The sequence below is a fragment of the Rhinoderma darwinii genome, chromosome 3 (genome assembly GCF_050947455.1).
Source record: "Rhinoderma darwinii isolate aRhiDar2 chromosome 3, aRhiDar2.hap1, whole genome shotgun sequence".
NCBI classification, from domain to species: Eukaryota; Metazoa; Chordata; class Amphibia; order Anura; family Rhinodermatidae; genus Rhinoderma; species Rhinoderma darwinii.
In genome coordinates this window covers 8121-28421 of record NC_134689.1, presented here as the reverse complement: position 1 = coordinate 28421, position 20301 = coordinate 8121, and the positions used below count along the sequence as shown (strand labels likewise).

The following is a 20301-nucleotide window of genomic DNA, read 5'->3' as shown; positions in this document are numbered from 1 at the left end:
TCAGTTGGTTGTGCCAGGTCTGGTCACGTGATCAGTCACTTTAGGGGTTAATGCTATTGATGGGGGTGCAGTTTTGGGGTCCTCGTTATATTTGTGTCTGTGCGGTGTCGTGATACGGGGAACGTCGCTGTGGCACTTGTGGTAGAACATGGTGACAATACGGCTCCCAGAAAAACGATGCCCCAGACCCCGAGGAGGTGATTGTGGGGGATCCGTCTGCTAGGAAGGGACCTCCAGATGTGTGGACCGAGGCTCAGGCATCACTGTCCCCGCAGGGACTTCATGGGGACCTCCAGATGTGTGGACCGAGGCTCAGGCATCACTGTCCCCGCAGGGACTTCATGGGGACCTCCAGATGTGTGGACCGAGGCTCAGGCATCACTGTCCCCGCAGGGACTTCATGGGGACCACCAGATGTGTGGACCGAGGATCAGGCATCACTGTCCCCGCAGGGACTTCAGGGACCACCAGAGGTCGGCGGAGCTTCACTTTACAGCGATTTTGGAACTTTTTCAATCACGGGATATTACAGGGAACCGGTCACCAGAGCGTCACCTCTAGAACTCCCCTCCCCCTCACCGGCCGCTGCTGTCAGGGGTTCATTAGCGTTATCCCCGCTCCTACACATTTCTCGCCTGTCATGGTGATAATCCGGCAGTCTCCGAAAACTGGCCCGTCCTGAATGCCAAACCCTCGTCTGAGAAGGCACGCGTGCGCCCGTCATGTAGGTCCAACACCTTCCCCGCTTCATCCGGGCCCCAAATCTACATACTGCGCAGGCGCCGCTACGGTGACCCGCGACCCAGAACAGGACATCGACGCGTGAGCGCGGGATTCTGTGCGTGCTGGGGGAGGGGAGGAGCTGTCAATCAAAAGTAAGGAGGCGGGGCTAACTCTGAAAGAATCGACTAATGAAGATCTGACTCATATTCATTACCATAGGACGCCGATACAGTAAAAAACGGGAGATAATTATATGTCACATGATGATGGTTCACCCACTGCCTCCAGGGATCGATGGGTTAATAGGGGAAATGCTGTCGAACCGAGGAGAACCAGGACCATGACCGGGGCAACCAGAAAACCAGGACCATGACCGGGGCAACCAGAAAACCAGGACCATGACCGGGGCAACCAGAAAACCAGGACCATGACCGGGGCAACCAGAAAACCAGGACCATGACCGGGGCAACCAGCAAACCAGGACCATGACCATGACCGGGACAACCAGCAAACCAGGACCATGACCGGGGCAACCAGAAAACCAGGACCATGACCGGGGCAACCAGAAAACCAGGACCATGACCGGGGCAACCAGCAAATCAGGACCATGACCGGGGCAACCAGAAAACCAGGACCATGACCATGACCGGGACAACCAGCAAACCAGGACCATGACCGGGGCAACCAGAAAACCAGGACCATGACCGGGGCAACCAGCAAACCAGGACCATGACCGGGGCAACCAGCAAACCAGGACCATGACCGGGGCAACCAGCAAACCAGGACCATGACCGGGGCAACCAGAAAACCAGCACCATGACCGGGGCAACCAGCAAACCAGCACCATGACCGGGGCAACCAGAAAACCAGGACCATGACCGGGGCAACCAGAAAACCAGGACCATGACCGGGGCAACCAGCAAATCAGGACCATGACCGGGGCAACCAGAAAACCAGGACCATGACCGGGGCAACCAGCAAATCAGGACCATGACCGGGGCAACCAGAAAACCAGGACCATGACCATGACCGGGACAACCAGTAAACCAGGACCATGACCGGGGCAACCAGCAAACCAGGACCATGACCGGGGCAACCAGAAAACCAGCACCATGACCGGGGCAACCAGCAAGCCAGGACCATGACTGGGGCAACCAGAAAACCAGGACCATGACCGGGGCAACCAGAAAACCAGGACCATGACCGGGGCAACCAGCAAATCAGGACCATGACCGGGGCAACCAGAAAACCAGGACCATGACCATGACCGGGACAACAAGTAAACCAGGACCATGACCGGGGCACCCAGAAAACCAGGACCATGACCGGGGCAACCAGCAAACCAGGACCATGACCGGGGCAACCAGAAAACCAGGAGCATGACCATGACCGGGACAACCAGTAAACCAGGACCATGACCGGGGCAACCAGAAAACCAGGACCGTGAGCGGGGCAACCAGAAAACCAGGACCATGACCATGACCGGGACAACCAGTAAACCAGGACCATGACCGGGGCAACCAGCAAACCAGGACCATGACCTGGACAACCAGCAAACCAGGACCATGACAGGGGCAACCAGCAAACCAGGACCATGACCGGGAGAACCAGTAAACTAGGACCATGACCGGGACAACCAGTAAACCAGGGGAGATTGAGGAGAACTAGAGGACGGGACAGGCGGGGCAGAGCCGGGCGTCTCATGCTGAGCGGCTTCTTGTGTCACCTGTTTGGTTTTTGACTCTGCGCTTCGTCTCAGGAGATTCATCTTCATGGAGAATCGCATCTTCTTTGATTCCACTTTTGCAGACCCCTCATCCTCGGCCCGCTCATTATACTCCCCGACCCGGCCGTGGGTGCTGGGGGCGCCGCTCAGGATGGTGTCCTGGAGGAGGCCGATCTTCTTGTGTTTTATCAGGATTTTACCTTTAAGAGCCTGGAAAATAATAATCCTCATAAATGTGTACATGATATAATGTGAGGGGGAGGGGGACCTGCTGCTGCTCCAGGATAATATCTGACCACAACCTACTGACGGAGCCAAGATCAGCAAACAGCACCACATAAATATCGCCACATAGCGGCCAAGGAAATCATTGTGTAATGTCCAGAATCTACGCCCCATCAATATGACACAAACCAGGGGGCCCGGTGGACTGTAGACCCTGAAAAGACAAAGTGTTGACTCCATCGTGGTCCTGGGCAGGGGTTAATGTCATCATTCCTGGGGGTCCTGGGCAGGGCAGGGGTTAGTGTCATCATTCCTGGGGGTCCTGGGCAGGGGTTAATGTCGGAGTCCCCATCTCCTACTCTCACACTTCTTGTTTGTCTAGCAGTAAATAACAGGATGTTCCCCGTCCTTTTCGTTAGGAGGTTCTGCAGCAGCTGAGGCTGTTACACTATGACCCCCTCCTGTAAGGAATATTTGGGCTCTGCGGCTGGGAGTTATATGTGGAGCGTCTTGGTAATATTATAATGGTCGGTGGGGGAGGGGACACATTGTATGTGAATATTGGGGGGCAGCGGCACGATGGCGTCTTGTCCGTTACCTCAGGGGACGGCAGGAATCTGGAGAATGAATTAGTGACCGTCATGGTGAGCAGCTTGTCGCCCAGAATCGATATTAAGTGTTTCGCCATCACCTCCTGCTGTTTGGGGGAGCAGTGATTCTCCAGGGACAGGACGAGCGGATACGGGGACGCCTGAAAAGCGACAGAAAGACATAAGAAAACAATTCATTACCAGGAGGCTAAATAACTAAGAGCTGAACAGGGGAGGGGGTGGATTGTGACATATCAGCAGTGTATGGTGATATTACATGAGCAGTGTATGGTGATATTACATGAGCAGTGTATGGTGATATTACATGAGCAGTGTATGGTGATATTACATGAGCAGTGTATGGCGGTATTACATGAGCAGTGTATGGTGATATTACATGAGCAGTGTATGGCGGTATTACATGAGCAGTGTATGGTGGTATTACATGAGCAGTGTATGGTGATATTACATGAGCAGTGTATGGTGATATTACATGAGCAGTGTATGGTGATATTACATGAGCAGTGTATGGTGATATTACATGAGCAGTGTATGGCGGTATTACATGAGCAGTGTATGGCGATATTACATGAGCAGTGTATGGTGATATTACATGATCAGTGTATGGTGATATTATATGAGCAGTGTATGGCGGTATTACATGAGCAGTGTATGGTGGTATTACATGAGCAGTGTATGGTGGTATTACATGAGCAGTGTATGGTGATATTACATGAGCAGTGTATGGCGGTATTACATGAGCAGTGTATGGCGATATTACATGAGCAGTGTATGGCGGTATTACATGAGCAGTGTATGGCGGTATTACATGAGCAGTGTATGGTGATATTACATGAGCAGTGTATGGTGATATTACATGAGCAGTGTATGGTGATATTACATGAGCAGTGTATGGTGATATTACATGAGCAGTGTATGGCGGTATTACATGAGCAGTGTATGGTGATATTATATGAGCAGTGTATGGCGGTATTACATGAGCAGTGTATGGTGGTATTACATGAGCAGTGTATGGTGGTATTACATGAGCAGTGTATGGTGATATTACATGAACAGTGTATGGTGATATTACATGAGCAGTGTATGGTGATATTACATGAGCAGTGTATGGTGATATTACATGAGCAGTGTATGGTGGTATTACATGAGCAGTGTATGGTGATATTACATGAACAGTGTATGGTGATATTACATGAGCAGTGTATGGTGATATTACATGAGCAGTGTATGGTGATATTACATGAGCAGTGTATGGTGATATTACATGAGCAGTGTATGGTGATATTACATGAGCAGTGTATGGTGGTATTACATGAGCAGTGTATGGTGATATTACATGAGCAGTGTATGGTGATATTACATGAGCAGTGTATGGTGGTATTACATGAGCAGTGTATGGTGGTATTACATGAGCAGTGTATGGTGATATTACATGAGCAGTGTATGGTGGTATTACATGAGCAGTGTATGGTGATATTACATGAGCAGTGTATGGTGATATTACATGAGCTGTGTATGGTGGTATTACATGAGCAGTGTATGGTGGTATTACATGAGCAGTGTATGGTGATATTACATGAGCAGTGTATGGCGGTATTACATGAGCAGTGTATGGTGGTATTACATGAGCAGTGTATGGTAATATTACATGAGCAGTGTATGGGGGTATTACATGAGCAGTGTATGGTGGTATTACATGAGCAGTGTATGGTGGTATTACATGAGCAGTGTATGGTGATATTATATGAGCAGTGTATGGTGGTATTACATGAGCAGTGTATGGTGATATTACATGAGCAGTGTATGGGGGTGTTACATGAGCAGTGTATGGTGATATTACATGGGCAGTGTATGGCGATATTACATGAGCAGTGTATGGCGGTATTACATGAGCATTGTATGGTGATATTACATGAGCAGTGTATGGTGGTATTACATGAGCAGTGTATGGTGGTATTACATGAGCAGTGTATGGCGGTATTACATGAGCAGTGTATGCTGATATTACATGAGCAGTGTATGGTGGTATTACATGAGCAGTGTATGGTGATATTACATGAGCAGTGTATGGTGATATTACATGAGCAGTGTATGGTGATATTACATGAGCAGTGTATGGTGATATTACATGAGCAGTGTATGGTGATATTACATGAGCAGTGTATGGTGGTATTACATGAGCAGTGTATAGTGATATTACATGAGCAGTGTATGGTGATATTACATGAGCAGTGTATGGTGGTATTACATGAGCAGTGTATGGTGATATTACATGAGCAGCGTATGGTGATATTACATGAGCAGCGTATGGTGGTATTACATGAGCAGTGTATGGTGGTATTACATGAGCAGTGTATGGTGGTATTACATGAGCAGTGTATGGTGGTATTACGTGAGCAGTGTATGGTGGTATTACGTGAGCAGTGTATGGTGGTATTACGTGAGCAGTGTATGGCAGTATTACATGAGCAGTGTATGGTGATAGTACATGAGCAGTGTATGGTGGTATTACATGAGCAGTGTATGGCGGTATTACATGAGCAGTGTATGGCGGTATTACATGAGCAGTGTATGGTGGTATTACATGAGCAGTGTATGGCGGTATTACATGAGCAGTGTATGGTGGTATTACATGAGCAGTGTATGGTGATATTACATGAGCAGTGTATGGTGATATTACATGAGCAGTGTATGGCGGTATTACATGAGCAGTGTATGGTGGTATTACATGAGCAGTGTATGGTGGTATTACATGAGCAGTGTATGGTGATATTACATGAGCAGTGTATGGTGGTATTACATGAGCAGTGTATGGTGATATTACATGAGCAGTGTATGGTGGTATTACATGAGCAGTGTATGGCGGTATTACATGAGCAGTGTATGGTGGTATTACATGAGCAGTGTATGGTGATATTACATGAGCAGTGTATGGTGATATTACATGAGCAGTGTATGGCGGTATTACATGAGCAGTGTATGGTGATATTACATGAGCAGTGTATGGTGGTATGTAGACAGTGTATGGTGATATTACATGAGCAGTGTATGGTGATATTACATGAGCAGTGTATGGCGGTATTACATGAGCAGTGTATGGTGATATTACATGAGCAGTGTATGGTGATATTACATGAGCAGTGTATGGTGATATTACATGAGCAGTGTATGGTGGTATTACATGAGCAGTGTATGGTGGTATTACATGAGCAGTGTATGGCGGTATTACATGAGCAGTGTATGGCGATATTACATGAGCAGTGTATGGGGGTATTACTTCGGTCTTATAGTTTTCTGTTGGCTCTTATGATATTATTCAGGTCTTATGGATCTCCATTATGCTCAGGGTTGGGGTCTACAGTGAATGGTTTTTGTAGACACCACAGCTCGGAGCCCCCTCCTCTCTATGATGTGCCTGTGCGTTATGTGCGGCGTCGCTGACCTGGAACGCGTACTTCTCGATGACAGAGATGACGGTTTTGAAGAGGAGTTTGCTGGTTAAGGTGAATCCATGATAGACAATGGGCTCGTCCTCGTCTCCATCCCAACAGTCAATCTCCAGACAGCGACAGCCCCTCATGAGAGCGCTGCGGGTGAAGAAGGAGATTATGGATGAAATAGTTTGTGAACCCCGAGCAATGCAGAAACACCCCCTGTAGATAAGCCCAGGAATATACTGCGGCCGGGTTGGGGGGCTTCTTTGGACACACGTGATGGACCAATATAAAAATCTTCTTTTCAGGATTCCCAGATCTACAGAAGGAGGTTGTCACTGGATGTGGGGGAGGCCACAACGTTTATGGTGATTGGATATTAGTGAAGATGTGGGGGGGGGGCGGCTTGTGTTAGTCCAGGAGTGGTCACCCATCATCCACCACTCATCCGCCTCATCATCACATGAGAAGGTGTCGTCCACTTTCGGTTCAGAGCTTCTTATCTGTCCACCGTGGTGGGGGATGGTGAAGGACATGGCGGGGGGTGCGCTTACTCTACATTTTACTAACATTTTGACTTAAAGGGCCGATCCAGCCGTCTGTAAACATTAATCGTTATATAATGAAAAGTTCTGAAGATTACAAAGTGAAAAAACAAAGTGTCAGAAAACTGATAATCTGTGTTCTACCCAGTGCAGGGCCTCAGGGGGTGGAGCATGACACCGGGATTCAATGACCCAGTGCAGGGCCTCAGGGGGCGGAGCATGACACCGGGATTCAATGACCCAGTGCAGGGCCTCAGGGGGCGGAGCATGACACCGGGATTCAATGACCCAGTGCAGGGCCTCAGGGGACGGAGCATGACACCGGGATTCAATGACCCAGTGCAGGGCCTCAGGGGGCGGAGCATGACACCGGGATTCAATGACCCAGTGCAGGGCCTCAGGGGGCAGAGCATGACACCGGGATTCAATGACCCAGTGCAGGGCCTCAGGGGGCGGAGCATGACACCGGGATTCAATGACCCAGTGCAGGGCCTCAGGGGGCGGAGCATGACACCGGGATTCAATGACCCAGTGCAGGGCCTCAGGGGGCGGAGCATGACACCGGGATTCAATGACCCAGTGCATGGCCTCGGGACGGAGCATGATACCAGGATTCAATGACCCAGTGCAGAGCCTCAGTGGGCGGAGCATGACACAGGGATTCAATAACCCAGTGCAGGGCATCAGGGGGCGGAGCATGACACCAGGATTCAATGACCCAGTGCAGGGCCTCAGGGGGGCGGAGCATGACACAGGGATTCAATGACTGAGTGCAGGGCCTCAGGGGGCGGAGCATGGCACAGGGATTCAATGAACACCAACAAAAGAATGCCCCGCCTCCTCAGACCATGTACTAAGCAGAACAAAATTTATCAGATTTGCCTAAAGAGTTCTTTAAAGATGTTTTTCAGAGGACTGGACAAGGCTTTTAAAAGGGGGGCTCCACTCTGTACAATCCATTTTTATTAGGAGGGTCCCTTGATGAACTGATCACCCAGACCCCCCTGTATTACCTCAGACCCTCCTGTATTACCTCAGACCCCGCTGTATTACCTCAGACCCCCCTGTATTACCTCAGACCCCCCTGTATTACCTCAGACCCCCTGTATTACCTCAGACCCCCCCTGTATTACCTCAGACCCCCCTGTATTACCTCAGACCCCCCTGTATTACCTCAGACCCTCCTGTATTACCTCAGACCCCCCTGTATTACCTCAGACCCTCCTGTATTACCTCAGACCCCCCTGTATTACCTCAGACCCCCCTGTATTACCTCAGACCCCCCTGTATTACCTCAGACCCCCTGTATTACCTCAGACCCCCCTGTATTACCTCAGACCCCCCTGTATTACCTCAGACCCCGCTGTATTACCTCAGACCCTCCTGTATTACCTCAGACCCCCCTGTATTACCTCAGACCCCCCTGTATTACCTCAGACCCCCTGTATTACCTCAGACCCTCCTGTATTACCTCAGACCCCCCTGTATTACCTCAGACCCCCCTGTATTACCTCAGACCCTCCTGTATTACCTCAGACCCCCCTGTATTACCTCAGACCCCCCTGTATTACCTCAGACCCTCCTGTATTACCTCAGACCCTCCTGTATTACCTCAGACCCTCCTGTATTACCTCAGACCCCCCTGTATTACCTCAGACCCTCCTGTATTACCTCAGACCCCCCTGTATTACCTCAGACCTTCCTGTATTACCTCAGACCTCCTGTATTACCTCAGACCCCCCCTGTATTACCTCAGACCCCGCTGTATTACCTCAGACCCCCCCCTGTATTATCTCAGACCCCCCTGTATTACCTCAGACCCCCCTGTATTACCTCAGACCCCCTGTATTACCTCAGACCCCCCTGTATTACCTCAGACCCCCCTGTATTACCTCAGACCCTCCTGTATTACCTCAGAACCCCCTGTATTACCTCAGACCCCCCTGTATTACCTCAGACCTCCTGTATTACCTCAGACCCCCCTGTATTACCTCAGACCCCCCTGTATTACCTCAGACCCCCCTGTATTACCTCAGACCCTCCTGTATTACCTCAGACCCCCCTGTATTACCTCAGACCCCCCTGTATTACCTCAGACCCTCCTGTATTACCTCAGACCCCCCTGTATTACCTCAGACCCCCCTGTATTACCTCAGACCCTCCTGTATTACCTCAGACCTCCTGTATTACCTCAGACCCTCCTGTATTACCTCAGACCCTCCTGTATTACCTCAGACCCCCCTGTATTACGTCAGACCCTCCTGTATTACCTCAGACCCTCCTGTATTACCTCAGACCCCCCTGTATTACCTCAGACCCTCCTGTATTACCTCAGACCCCCCTGTATTACCTCAGACCCTCCTGTATTACCTCAGACCCCCCTGTATTACCTCAGACCCTCCTGTATTACGTCAGACCCCCCTGTATTACCTCAGACCCCGCTGTATTACCTCAGACCCCCCTGTATTACCTCAGACCCCCCTGTATTACCTCAGACCCCCCCCCTGTATTACCTCAGACCCCCCTGTATTACCTCAGACCCCGCTGTATTACCTCAGACCCCCCTGTATTACCTCAGACCCCGCTGTATTACCTCAGACCCTCCTGTATTACCTCAGACCCCACTGTATTACCTCAGACCCCCCTGTATTACCTCAGACCCTCCTGTATTACCTCAGACCCCCCTGTATTACCTCAGACCCCCCTGTATTACCTCAGACCCTCCTGTATTACCTCAGACCCTAATGTATTACCTCAGACCCCCCTGTATTACCTCAGACCCCCCTGTATTACCTCAGACCCCCCTGTATTACCTCAGACCCCACTGTATTACCTCAGACCCCCCTGTATTACCTCAGACCCCACTGTATTACCTCAGACCCTAATGTATTACCTCAGACCCCCCTGTATTACCTCAGACCCCCCCTGTATTACCTCAGACCCTCCTGTATTACCTCAGACCCTCCTGTATTACCTCAGACCCTCCTGTATTACCTCAGACCCCCCTGTATTACTTCAGACCCCCTGTATTACCTCAGACCCTCCTGTATTACCTCAGACCCCCCTGTATTACCTCAGACCCCCCTGTATTACCTCAGACCTCCTGTATTACCTCAGACCCCCCTGTATTACCTCAGACCCCCCCTGTATTACCTCAGACCCCCCTGTATTACCTCAGACCCTCCTGTATTACCTCAGACCCCCCTGTATTACCTCAGACCCCCCTGTATTACCTCAGACCCTCCTGTATTACCTCAGACCTCCTGTATTACCTAAGACCCCCCTGTATTACCTCAGACCCCCCCTGTATTACCTCAGACCCCCCTGTATTACCTCAGACCCCCCTGTATTACCTCAGACCCCCCTGTATTACCTCAGACCCCCCTGTATTACCTCAGACTCCCCTGTATTACCTCAGACCCTCCTGTATTACCTCAGACTCTCCTGTATTACCTCAGACCCTCCTGTATTACCTCAGACCCCCCTGTATTACCTCAGACCCCCCTGTATTACCTCAGACCCCCCTGTATTACCTCAGACTCCCCTGTATTACCTCAGACCCTCCTGTATTACCTCAGACCCTCCTGTATTACCTCAGACCCTCCTGTATTACCTCAGACCCCCCTGTATTACCTCAGACCCCCCTGTATTACCTCAGACCCCCCTGTATTACCTCAGACTCCCCTGTATTACCTCAGACCCTCCTGTATTACCTCAGACTCTCCTGTATTACCTCAGACCCTCCTGTATTACCTCAGACCCCCCTGTATTACCTCAGACCCCCCTGTATTACCTCAGACCCCCCTGTATTACCTCAGACTCCCCTGTATTACCTCAGACCCTCCTGTATTACCGCAGACCCTCCTGTATTACCTCAGACCCCCCTGTATTACCTCAGACCCCCCTGTATTACCTCAGACTCCCCTGTATTACCTCAGACCCTCCTGTATTACCGCAGACCCTCCTGTATTACCTCAGACCCTCCTGTATTACCTCAGACCCCCCTGTATTACCTCAGACTCCCCTGTATTACCTCAGACCCCACTGTATTACCTCAGACCCTCCTGTATTACCTCAGACCCTCCTGTATTACCTCAGACTCCCCTGTATTACCTCAGACCCCCTGTATTACCTCAGACCCTCCTGTATTACCTCAGACCCCCCTGTATTACCTCAGACCCTCCTGTATTACCTCAGACCCCCCTGTATTACCTCAGACCCCCCTGTATTACCTCAGACCCTCCTGTATTACCTCAGACCCCCCTGTATTACCTCAGACCCCCCTGTATTACCTCAGACCCCCCTGTATTACCTAAGACCCCCCTGTATTACCTCAGACCCCCCTGTATTACCTCAGACCCCCCTGTATTACCTCAGACCCCCCTGTATTACCTCAGACCCCCCTGTATATTGCTGTATCTTACCTGCTATATGCGAACAAGTGGCTCTGGCCCATGATCTGGTCGGACAGCAGGTAGGTGTTGTGGGACGTGGATATATAGTAGTTGGTCAGCGGTTGGGTCATGTCCTGATAGACCCGGGTGTGGTCCCTCCGCAGGATGTGGTCATCTGCTGAATTCATGAACCTGACAAACCCCTCTAAGGTCATGTAGTTCTCTTTCCGCGCTGAAATAGAGAGCAGAGTCAGAGCAGGGGTCAGGGACCGCCACCTCACATCAGGACATAGCTGAGACCTGTCTATCACCGCACTGCGCCAATCTTCCCCAAGGAGCATGGCTACGCAGTTACACTAATATGTCATCACAGTACAGTCCCTCATATAAAGCTGTGGGGCAGGATGTGGTGCCGCAATTCCCCGCAGACACCGTCATTGGCCGTGTACTTCACTGGCGGTCGCTCGCAGCACTTCTTAGTCTTCTTTCTTCGTCGTCTTACTTTGTCGCTTCCACTTCCCACCGCTGGTTAATCGCTCCACGATACGCTACAAGACAGTGACCCCGGCTCTATAGTATTTGGGGGGATCTGCTCTCGCTGGACACTGGGGCGTCCTCAGACCCCTGGCAGCTCCAGCCTCCGTTTTTCATGAGCGGTTCTCAGCGGCTCCGGAGTTTGTGTGATCCGAGTCTGAGATAAAATATTCTTTTCCCCAACTATTAAATTGTCACAATCTCCAGACCCGGCACAAAGGACGATTATTGATCCGTCAGATTCACACCCAGGAGTAACAAGACGCGCCAAATCTGAGTAACCAGCCGCGCCAAATCTGAGTAACGAGCCGCGCCAAAACTGAATAACGAGCCGCGCCAAAACTGAGTAACGAGCCGCGCCAAATCTGAGTAACAAGCCGTGCCAAATCTGAGTAACGATCCGCGCCAAATCTGAGTAACAAGCCACGCCAAATCTGAGTAACAAGCCGCGCCAAATCGGAATAACGAGCCACGCCAAATCGGAATAACGAGCCGCGCCAAATCTTAGTAACGAGCCGTGCCAAATCTGAGTAACGAGCCGCGCCAAATCGGAGTAACGAGCCGCGCCAAATCTGAGTAACGAGCCGCGCCAAATCTGAGTAACGAGCCGCGCCAAATCTGAGAAACGAGCCGTGCCAAATCTGAATGACGAGCCGCGCCAAATCTGAGAAACGAGCCGCGCCAAATCTGAATAACGAGCCGCGCCACATCTGAGTAACGAGCCGTGCCATATCTGAGTAACGAGCCGCGCCATATCTGAGTAACGAGCCGCGCCATATCTGAGTAAGGAGCCGCGCCAAATGTAAGTAACGAGCCGCGCCAAATCAGAGTAACGAGCCGTGCCAAATCTGATTAAGGAGCCGCGCCAAATCGGAGTAACAAGCCGCGCCAAATCGGAATAACAAGCCACGCCAAATCTGAGTAACAAGCCGCGCCAAATCGGAATAATGAGCCACGCCAAATCGGAATAACGAGCCGCGCCAAATCTGAGTAACGAGCCGCGCCAAATCTGAGTAACGAGCCGTGCCAAATCTGAGTAACGAGCCGTGCCAAATCGGAATAACGAGCCGCACCAAATCGGAATAACGAGCCGCGCCAAATCGGAGTAACGAGCCGCGCCAAATCTGAGTAACGAGCCGCGCCAAATCTGAGTAACGAGCCGCGCCAAATCTGAGAAACGAGCCGCGCCAAATCTGAATGACGAGCCGCGCCAAATCTGAGTGACGAGCCGCGCCAAATCTGAGAAACGAGCCGCGCCAAATCTGAATAACGAGCCGCGCCATATCTGAGTAACGAGCCGTGCCATATCTGAGTAACGAGCCGCGCCATATATGAGTAACGAGCCGCGCCATATCTGAGTAAGGAGCCGCGCCAAATGTAAGTAACGAGCCGCGCCAAATCAGAGTAACGAGCCGTGCCAAATCTGATTAAGGAGCCGCGCCAAATCGGAGTAACAAGCCGCGCCAAATCGGAATAACAAGCCACGCCAAATCTGAGTAACAAGCCGCGCCAAATCGGAATAATGAGCCACGCCAAATCGGAATAACGAGCCGCGCCAAATCTGAGTAACGAGCCGCGCCAAATCTGAGTAACGAGCCGTGCCAAATCTGAGTAACGAGCCGTGCCAAATCGGAATAACGAGCCGCACCAAATCGGAATAACGAGCCGCGCCAAATCGGAGTAACGAGCCGCGCCAAATCTGAGTAACGAGCCGCGCCAAATCTGAGTAACGAGCCGCGCCAAATCTGAGAAACGAGCCGCGCCAAATCTGAATGACGAGCCGCGCCAAATCTGAGTGACGAGCCGCGCCAAATCTGAGAAACGAGCCGCGCCAAATCTGAATAACGAGCCGCGCCATATCTGAGTAACGAGCCGTGCCATATCTGAGTAACGAGCCGCGCCATATATGAGTAACGAGCCGCGCCATATCTGAGTAAGGAGCCGCGCCAAATGTAAGTAACGAGCCGCGCCAAATCAGAGTAACGAGCCGCGCCAAATCTGATTAAGGAGCCGCGCCAAATCGGAGTAACGAGCCGCGCCAAATCTGAGTAACGAGCCGCGCCAAATCTGGATTTCAGGGTGTGCGCTCCACTGCGGGGGCTTTGATTTCAGGGTGTGCGCTCCACAGCGGGGGTTCTGATTTTAGGGTGTGCGCTCCACAGCGGGGGCTCTGATTTCAGGGTGTGCGCTCCACAGCGGGGGCTCTGATTTCAGGGTGTGCGCTCCACAGCGGGGGCTCTGATTTCAGGGTGTGCGCTCCACAGCAGGTGTAACCAGAGGCGGCTGCTATCGCCCACACTCATACATTGCCCCCACCCTGTAGTGGGCAGTGGCCTGGGCCGGGGGGAGGCTCCTTGTACCTTCCAGCATCAGCTCATGTCTCCCCACCAGTTGTCTGACGGCGTCTTCGTTGGCGTCGGCCTCGCACTGCTCGTCCCGCAGGAATTCTAGAAGCTTCTCTGAGGTGAGGACTTTCTGGTCCTTGGAGAGTCTGTGAAACAGATGCAGCAGATCCTGGCGGTGGACGAACCTCTTGTAGATGGATTTAAAGGCTTCTAAGTGGACGAGGCCGGATCTGTCAGGATCCTGCTCCTATAGGTGGGCACGACAAACAAGATGGACCAACACAACCAGGAAAATATCTCCTCTCCACATTCATCCAAATGTCCGACCCGAGGGACTAAAGGAAACCGGGAGCCCATGAGATCATCACACATGGAGATAGGACAGCGGTGCCCGGGGGGCAGCGACCATAGAAGAAAGATGCGCCAAGGGCAACGCCAACGTCCAAGGTACAAACTGAGGAACACTGTCCTGCTCCACCTGCGCTAAACAATAAAACAGCTGCAGACGAGCAGGTCTCCCCAAAAATCGAGACACCCCATAAATGCCCTGGAGTCATCTTCTTCCCACGCACCGAGTTATATAGCGGGGGTGCGGGCGGGGGCGGGGGCACAATCTTACCATATACCCAAAAAGAGAAATATGGAGGAAGACGATGATTAGCAACAAGAAGGATGGAGACAATCACAGGAACCATCAACACAACATGGAAGATGGGAGGAGAGGTGGACTGCATGGAATCATCACCACCATCATCACTATCAACATTATCATCATCATCATCACTATCAACATCATCACCATCATCACCATCATCATCACCATCATGATCACCACCACTATCATCATCAATATCACCATCATCATCACCACCATCATCATCATCACCACCACCATCATCACCATCATCATCACCCCCACTATCATCATCATCAATATCACCATCATCATCATCATCATCACCACCATCATCATCATCACTACCATCATCACCACCAGTATCATCACCAATACCACTATCATCCACATCCTCAGTATTACCAGTATTATCACCCCCATCATTGTGTATGGAGACGTGTGGTCACCTTTATCAGGGCTCTCAGATGATTGGTGTCCAGAGTGACGTTTAACCCTTTCAGCGTGTCCACCACATCTTGATAGTTCATCTCCCCCTCGCTGGCTCCATGTCTGACCGCGGACTCCAGGCACGTGCACGTTGTGTTAGGAAAACTCCACCAAAGGGAAGTGTAAAGTGTGAGAACCTCCGAGAAGGAGGAGTGTAATATAGAGCCGGGGGTCCACTGAGGACACAGAGGGGACCAATATAATGTTCTGGAGGCTAATAATCATCAAGACCCTCCCCCGAGGGGTCCTGACACCAACACAACAGTCACATGATGAGCGTGAAGGAACCGCGTCACCGTGAACACATATGTCAGTAGAGGTGGGAGATCACCAGGGTCGTCATCATCATCACCACGACCATCATCATCATCACCATCATCATCACCACCATCATCACCACCATCATCATCATCACCATCATCATCACCACCACCATCATCATAACCACCATCACCACCACCACCATCATCATCATCACCACCACCATCATCATCATCACCACCACCATCATCATCATCATCATCATCACTACCATCATCACCACCACTACCATCATCACCAATATCACCATCATCATCACCACCACCACCACCACTATCATCATCATCATCATCATCACCACCACCATCATCATCATCACCCCCATCATCATCATCACCATCATAATCACCACCACCATCATCACCACCATCATCATCACCACCATCATCATCACCATCAGCGTCATCACCACCATCATCATCACCATAATCATCATCACCATCATCGTCATCACCAGCATCATCATCACCACCATCATCACCATCATCACCACCACTATCATCATCATCAATATCACCATCATCATCATCATCATCATCATCACCACCACCACCATCATCACCACCATCACCATCATCATCATCACCCCCATCACCATCATCATCACCATCATCATCACCACCAGCACTATCATCATCACCACCATCATCATCATCACCATCATCATCATCATCACCATCCCCATCACCACCACCATCATCATCATCACCATCATCATCATCACCCCCATCACCATCATCATCACCATCATCATCACCACCAGCACTATCATCATCACCACCATCATCATCATCACCATCATCATCATCATCACCATCCCCATCACCACCACCATCATCATCATCACCATCATCATCATCACCCCCATCACCATCATCATCATCATCATCATCATCACCACCACCATTACCATCACCACCACTATCATCACCAATATCACCACCATCATCATCATTACCACCACCATCATCATCATCACCCCCATCATCACCACCATCATCATCACCATCATCACCATCAGCGTCATCACCACCATCATCATCACCATAATCATCATCACCATCATCATCACCATCATCACCACCATCATCATCACCATCATCATCACCACCACTATCATCACCATCATCATCAATATCACCATCATCACCATCATCATCATCACCACCACCATCATCACCATCATCACCCCCATCACCATCATCATCACCATCATCATCATCACCCCCATCACCATCATCATCATCACCACCACCACCACTATCATCATCACCACCATCATCATCATCACCATCATTATCATCATCACCACCATCATCATCATCACCATCATCATCACCACCACCATTCATCATCATCACCATCATCATTATCACCATCATCATCACCACCATCACCATCATCATCACCACCACCACCACCATCATCACCATCATTATCACTATCACCACCATCATCATCATTATCACCATCATCATAATCACCATCATCATCATCATCACCATCATTATCACCACCACCATCATCATCATCATCACCACCATCATCATCATCATCACCACCACCATCATCATCATCATCATCACTACCACCATCATCATCATCACCACCATCATTATCATCATCCTCATCATCACCACCATCATCATCACCACCATCATCACCACCATCATCATCATTCTCACCACCACCACCACCATCATCACCACCATAATCTTCATCATCATCACCACCATCATCTTCATCATCACCTTCATCACCACCATCATCATCATCATCGCCACCACCATTATCATTATCACCATCATCATCATCATCATCCTCAGTTACGTTTACAATATTCAGTAGCAGTTTCTCTCCTGCTACTGTATCCTGTGATAGCAACAAAGATTACAATATAAAGGGGAACTGAAAAAGTTGGGCCCCAGAATCATGTCCTCAGAGGCCCCCAGAATCATGTCCTCAGGGGCCCCCAGAATCATGTCCTCGGGCCCCCAGAATCATGTCTTCAGGTGCCCCCAGAATCATGTCCTCAGGGGCCCCTAGAATCATGTACTCAGGAGCCTCCAGAATCAGGTACTCAGGGGCCCCCAGAATCATGTCATCAGGGGCCCAATTGTCCTTAATGACGCATCTACTACATACAACAGTAATAAGACTTTACATAACATCAAGCAGGAAATAATCACACTCCTGTCCTGTGCCCTCCACCTCGCCCTCCTGTCCTGCGCCCTCCATCTCGCCCTCCTGTCCTGCGCCCTCCATCTCGCCCTCCTGTCCTGCGCCCTCCATCTCGCCCTCCCCACTGTTCCCCTTATACATAAGTGATTTATAAGCAAAGGATATGTGTCGTCCATGCTGGCGCTGGTGGTGGAAGCTGCAATGTATGTGCTACTCATGCCCAGTGCCCGCTCTAACCTGCCACAGATCTGCTGTAAGGCTCCGATGACATCACATTAGTGGGGGGTGATGTCATAGTAGGAGCCAATACCAGCCCTCTCACAAGATCAGCACATTCTCTTCCTGATATACTCTGTCCTCCTGATCTTGCTATCTCTGCATTGATTCAACCACACAAAGAGAAGCCACAGAGAGAACACAGGAAGGGGATTCATTAGAGGATTCTGTCCCTATAGTGTTAGAGGACCCATGATGTGGCCCCTGGGCACAGACACTAGATGTGGGGGGTCTACGTTCAATCTGTGATTGTCTATGTAATAACTTTATGGTGCTGAGCGGGTGTGGCAGTGCTGAGAAGGGGGTGGTGCTGAGCGGGGGGGGCGGTGCTGAGTGGGGGGTGGTGCTGAGCGGGGGGCGGTGCTGAGCAGGGGTGTGGCGGTGCTGAGCGGGGGTGTGGCAGTGCTGAGCGGTGGGGCGGTGCTGAGTGGGGGGCGGTGGTGAGTGGGGGCGGTGCTGAGTGGGGGGTGGTGCTGAGGAGGGGGGGCGGTGCTGAGCAAGGGTGTGACGGTGCTGAGCGGGATAGGCGTTGCTGAGCGAGGGAGGGGCGGTGCTGAGCAGGGGAACTGTGCTGAGTAGGAGTGTGGTGGTGCTGAGCGGGGGGCGGTGCTGAGCAGGGGGGCGGTGCTGAGCGGGGGTGTGGCGGTGCTGAGTGGGTGGGCGGTGCTGAGCGGGGGGGCGGTGCTGGGCGGGGTTGTGACTTATTACTTTTATATGATTCTTTGTATCCACTAAAGTGTACGTCAGAGAAGCCCAGGCAGCGGCTATAGGGCCCTAACATGTGGGGCCCGCTCCTTTTGGTCTCATCCACATTTGTTATAGGCCATGTGCACCTGCAGAGGACTCACCAATCCACATTCACAGCAACTACAGGGAGACCCCGAGATACTCAGACCCCCACCAGCAAGCAGCAGTACAGAGAGGCGTGAACCAGCGGGGGCCACAGGGAGGTTATAAGATCCCTCCCCCCTCTATATGCAGCACTGATTGCAGGACATTGTACTTCTACTTCCATGTTCAGACTTGGTAGAGCGTATACATCACCCCCTACCCCGGGGAAGGTCAGTCCTCCAGCCAGGAGGTTCCCCAGAGGTTTATCCTTTAATGAAATCATTCATAGGTCGGGGGTTTGTCATTTTTAGTACACAGCTAAACATATGCAGCAATAACATAATAAATATAACGTCATCTGTAATGTTACCCGACCTGCGGAGGAAATATCACAAATCAGGGCAGAAAAACTGAACCAATCAAAAGTCCAAGAACATCCGGCAGATTAATGTCATATTATATAATGGTCAACATATTTTACAGAAGCAAATGCCCCTCCAAAGACAAAGAGATACATTATAACATTCTGCTGCCTGCAGCCACCACTAGAGGGAGCTCACTACATACAGATATATACAGCTCCCATAGAGTTACATGATAACATTCTGCTGCCTGCAGCCACCACTAGAGGGAGCTCACTACATACAGATATATACAGCTCCCATAGAGTTACATGATAACATTCTGCTGCCTGCAGTCACCACTAGAGGGAGCTCACTACATACATATATATACAGCTCCCATAGTTACATGATAACATTCTGCTGCCTGCAGTCACCACTAGAGGGAGCTCACTACATACACATATATACAGCTCCCATAGAGTTATATGATAACATTCTGCTGCCTGCAGTCACTACTAGGGGGAGCTCACTACATACAGATATACACAGCTCCCCTAGAGTTACATGGTAACATTCTGCTGCCTGTAGTCACCACTAGGGGGAGCTCACTACACACAGATATATACAGCTCCCATAGAGTTACATGATAACATTCTGCTGCCTGCAGTCACCACTAGGGGAGATCACT

At 50.7% G+C, this 20301-nt stretch overlaps 1 protein-coding gene across 1 annotated transcript in view; it reads right to left on the bottom strand.

Annotated features, from left to right (window-relative positions):
- The window catches only part of PLCZ1 (phospholipase C zeta 1), a 34297-nt gene extending 15548 nt beyond the window's left edge, over positions 1 to 18749 (bottom strand). The window contains exons 1-7 of the mRNA XM_075855622.1: positions 18331 to 18749; positions 15621 to 15747; positions 14553 to 14784; positions 11689 to 11890; positions 6728 to 6872; positions 3273 to 3425; positions 2450 to 2659 (exon numbers count right to left, since the gene is read on the bottom strand). Coding sequence (XP_075711737.1) covers positions 2450 to 2659; positions 3273 to 3425; positions 6728 to 6872; positions 11689 to 11890; positions 14553 to 14784; positions 15621 to 15747; positions 18331 to 18380 — 1119 coding nt within the window. The 5' untranslated portion in view covers positions 18381 to 18749. The remainder of the gene's footprint in view (positions 1 to 2449; positions 2660 to 3272; positions 3426 to 6727; positions 6873 to 11688; positions 11891 to 14552; positions 14785 to 15620; positions 15748 to 18330) is intronic.
- Between the last annotated feature and the right edge of the window lie 1552 nt (positions 18750 to 20301).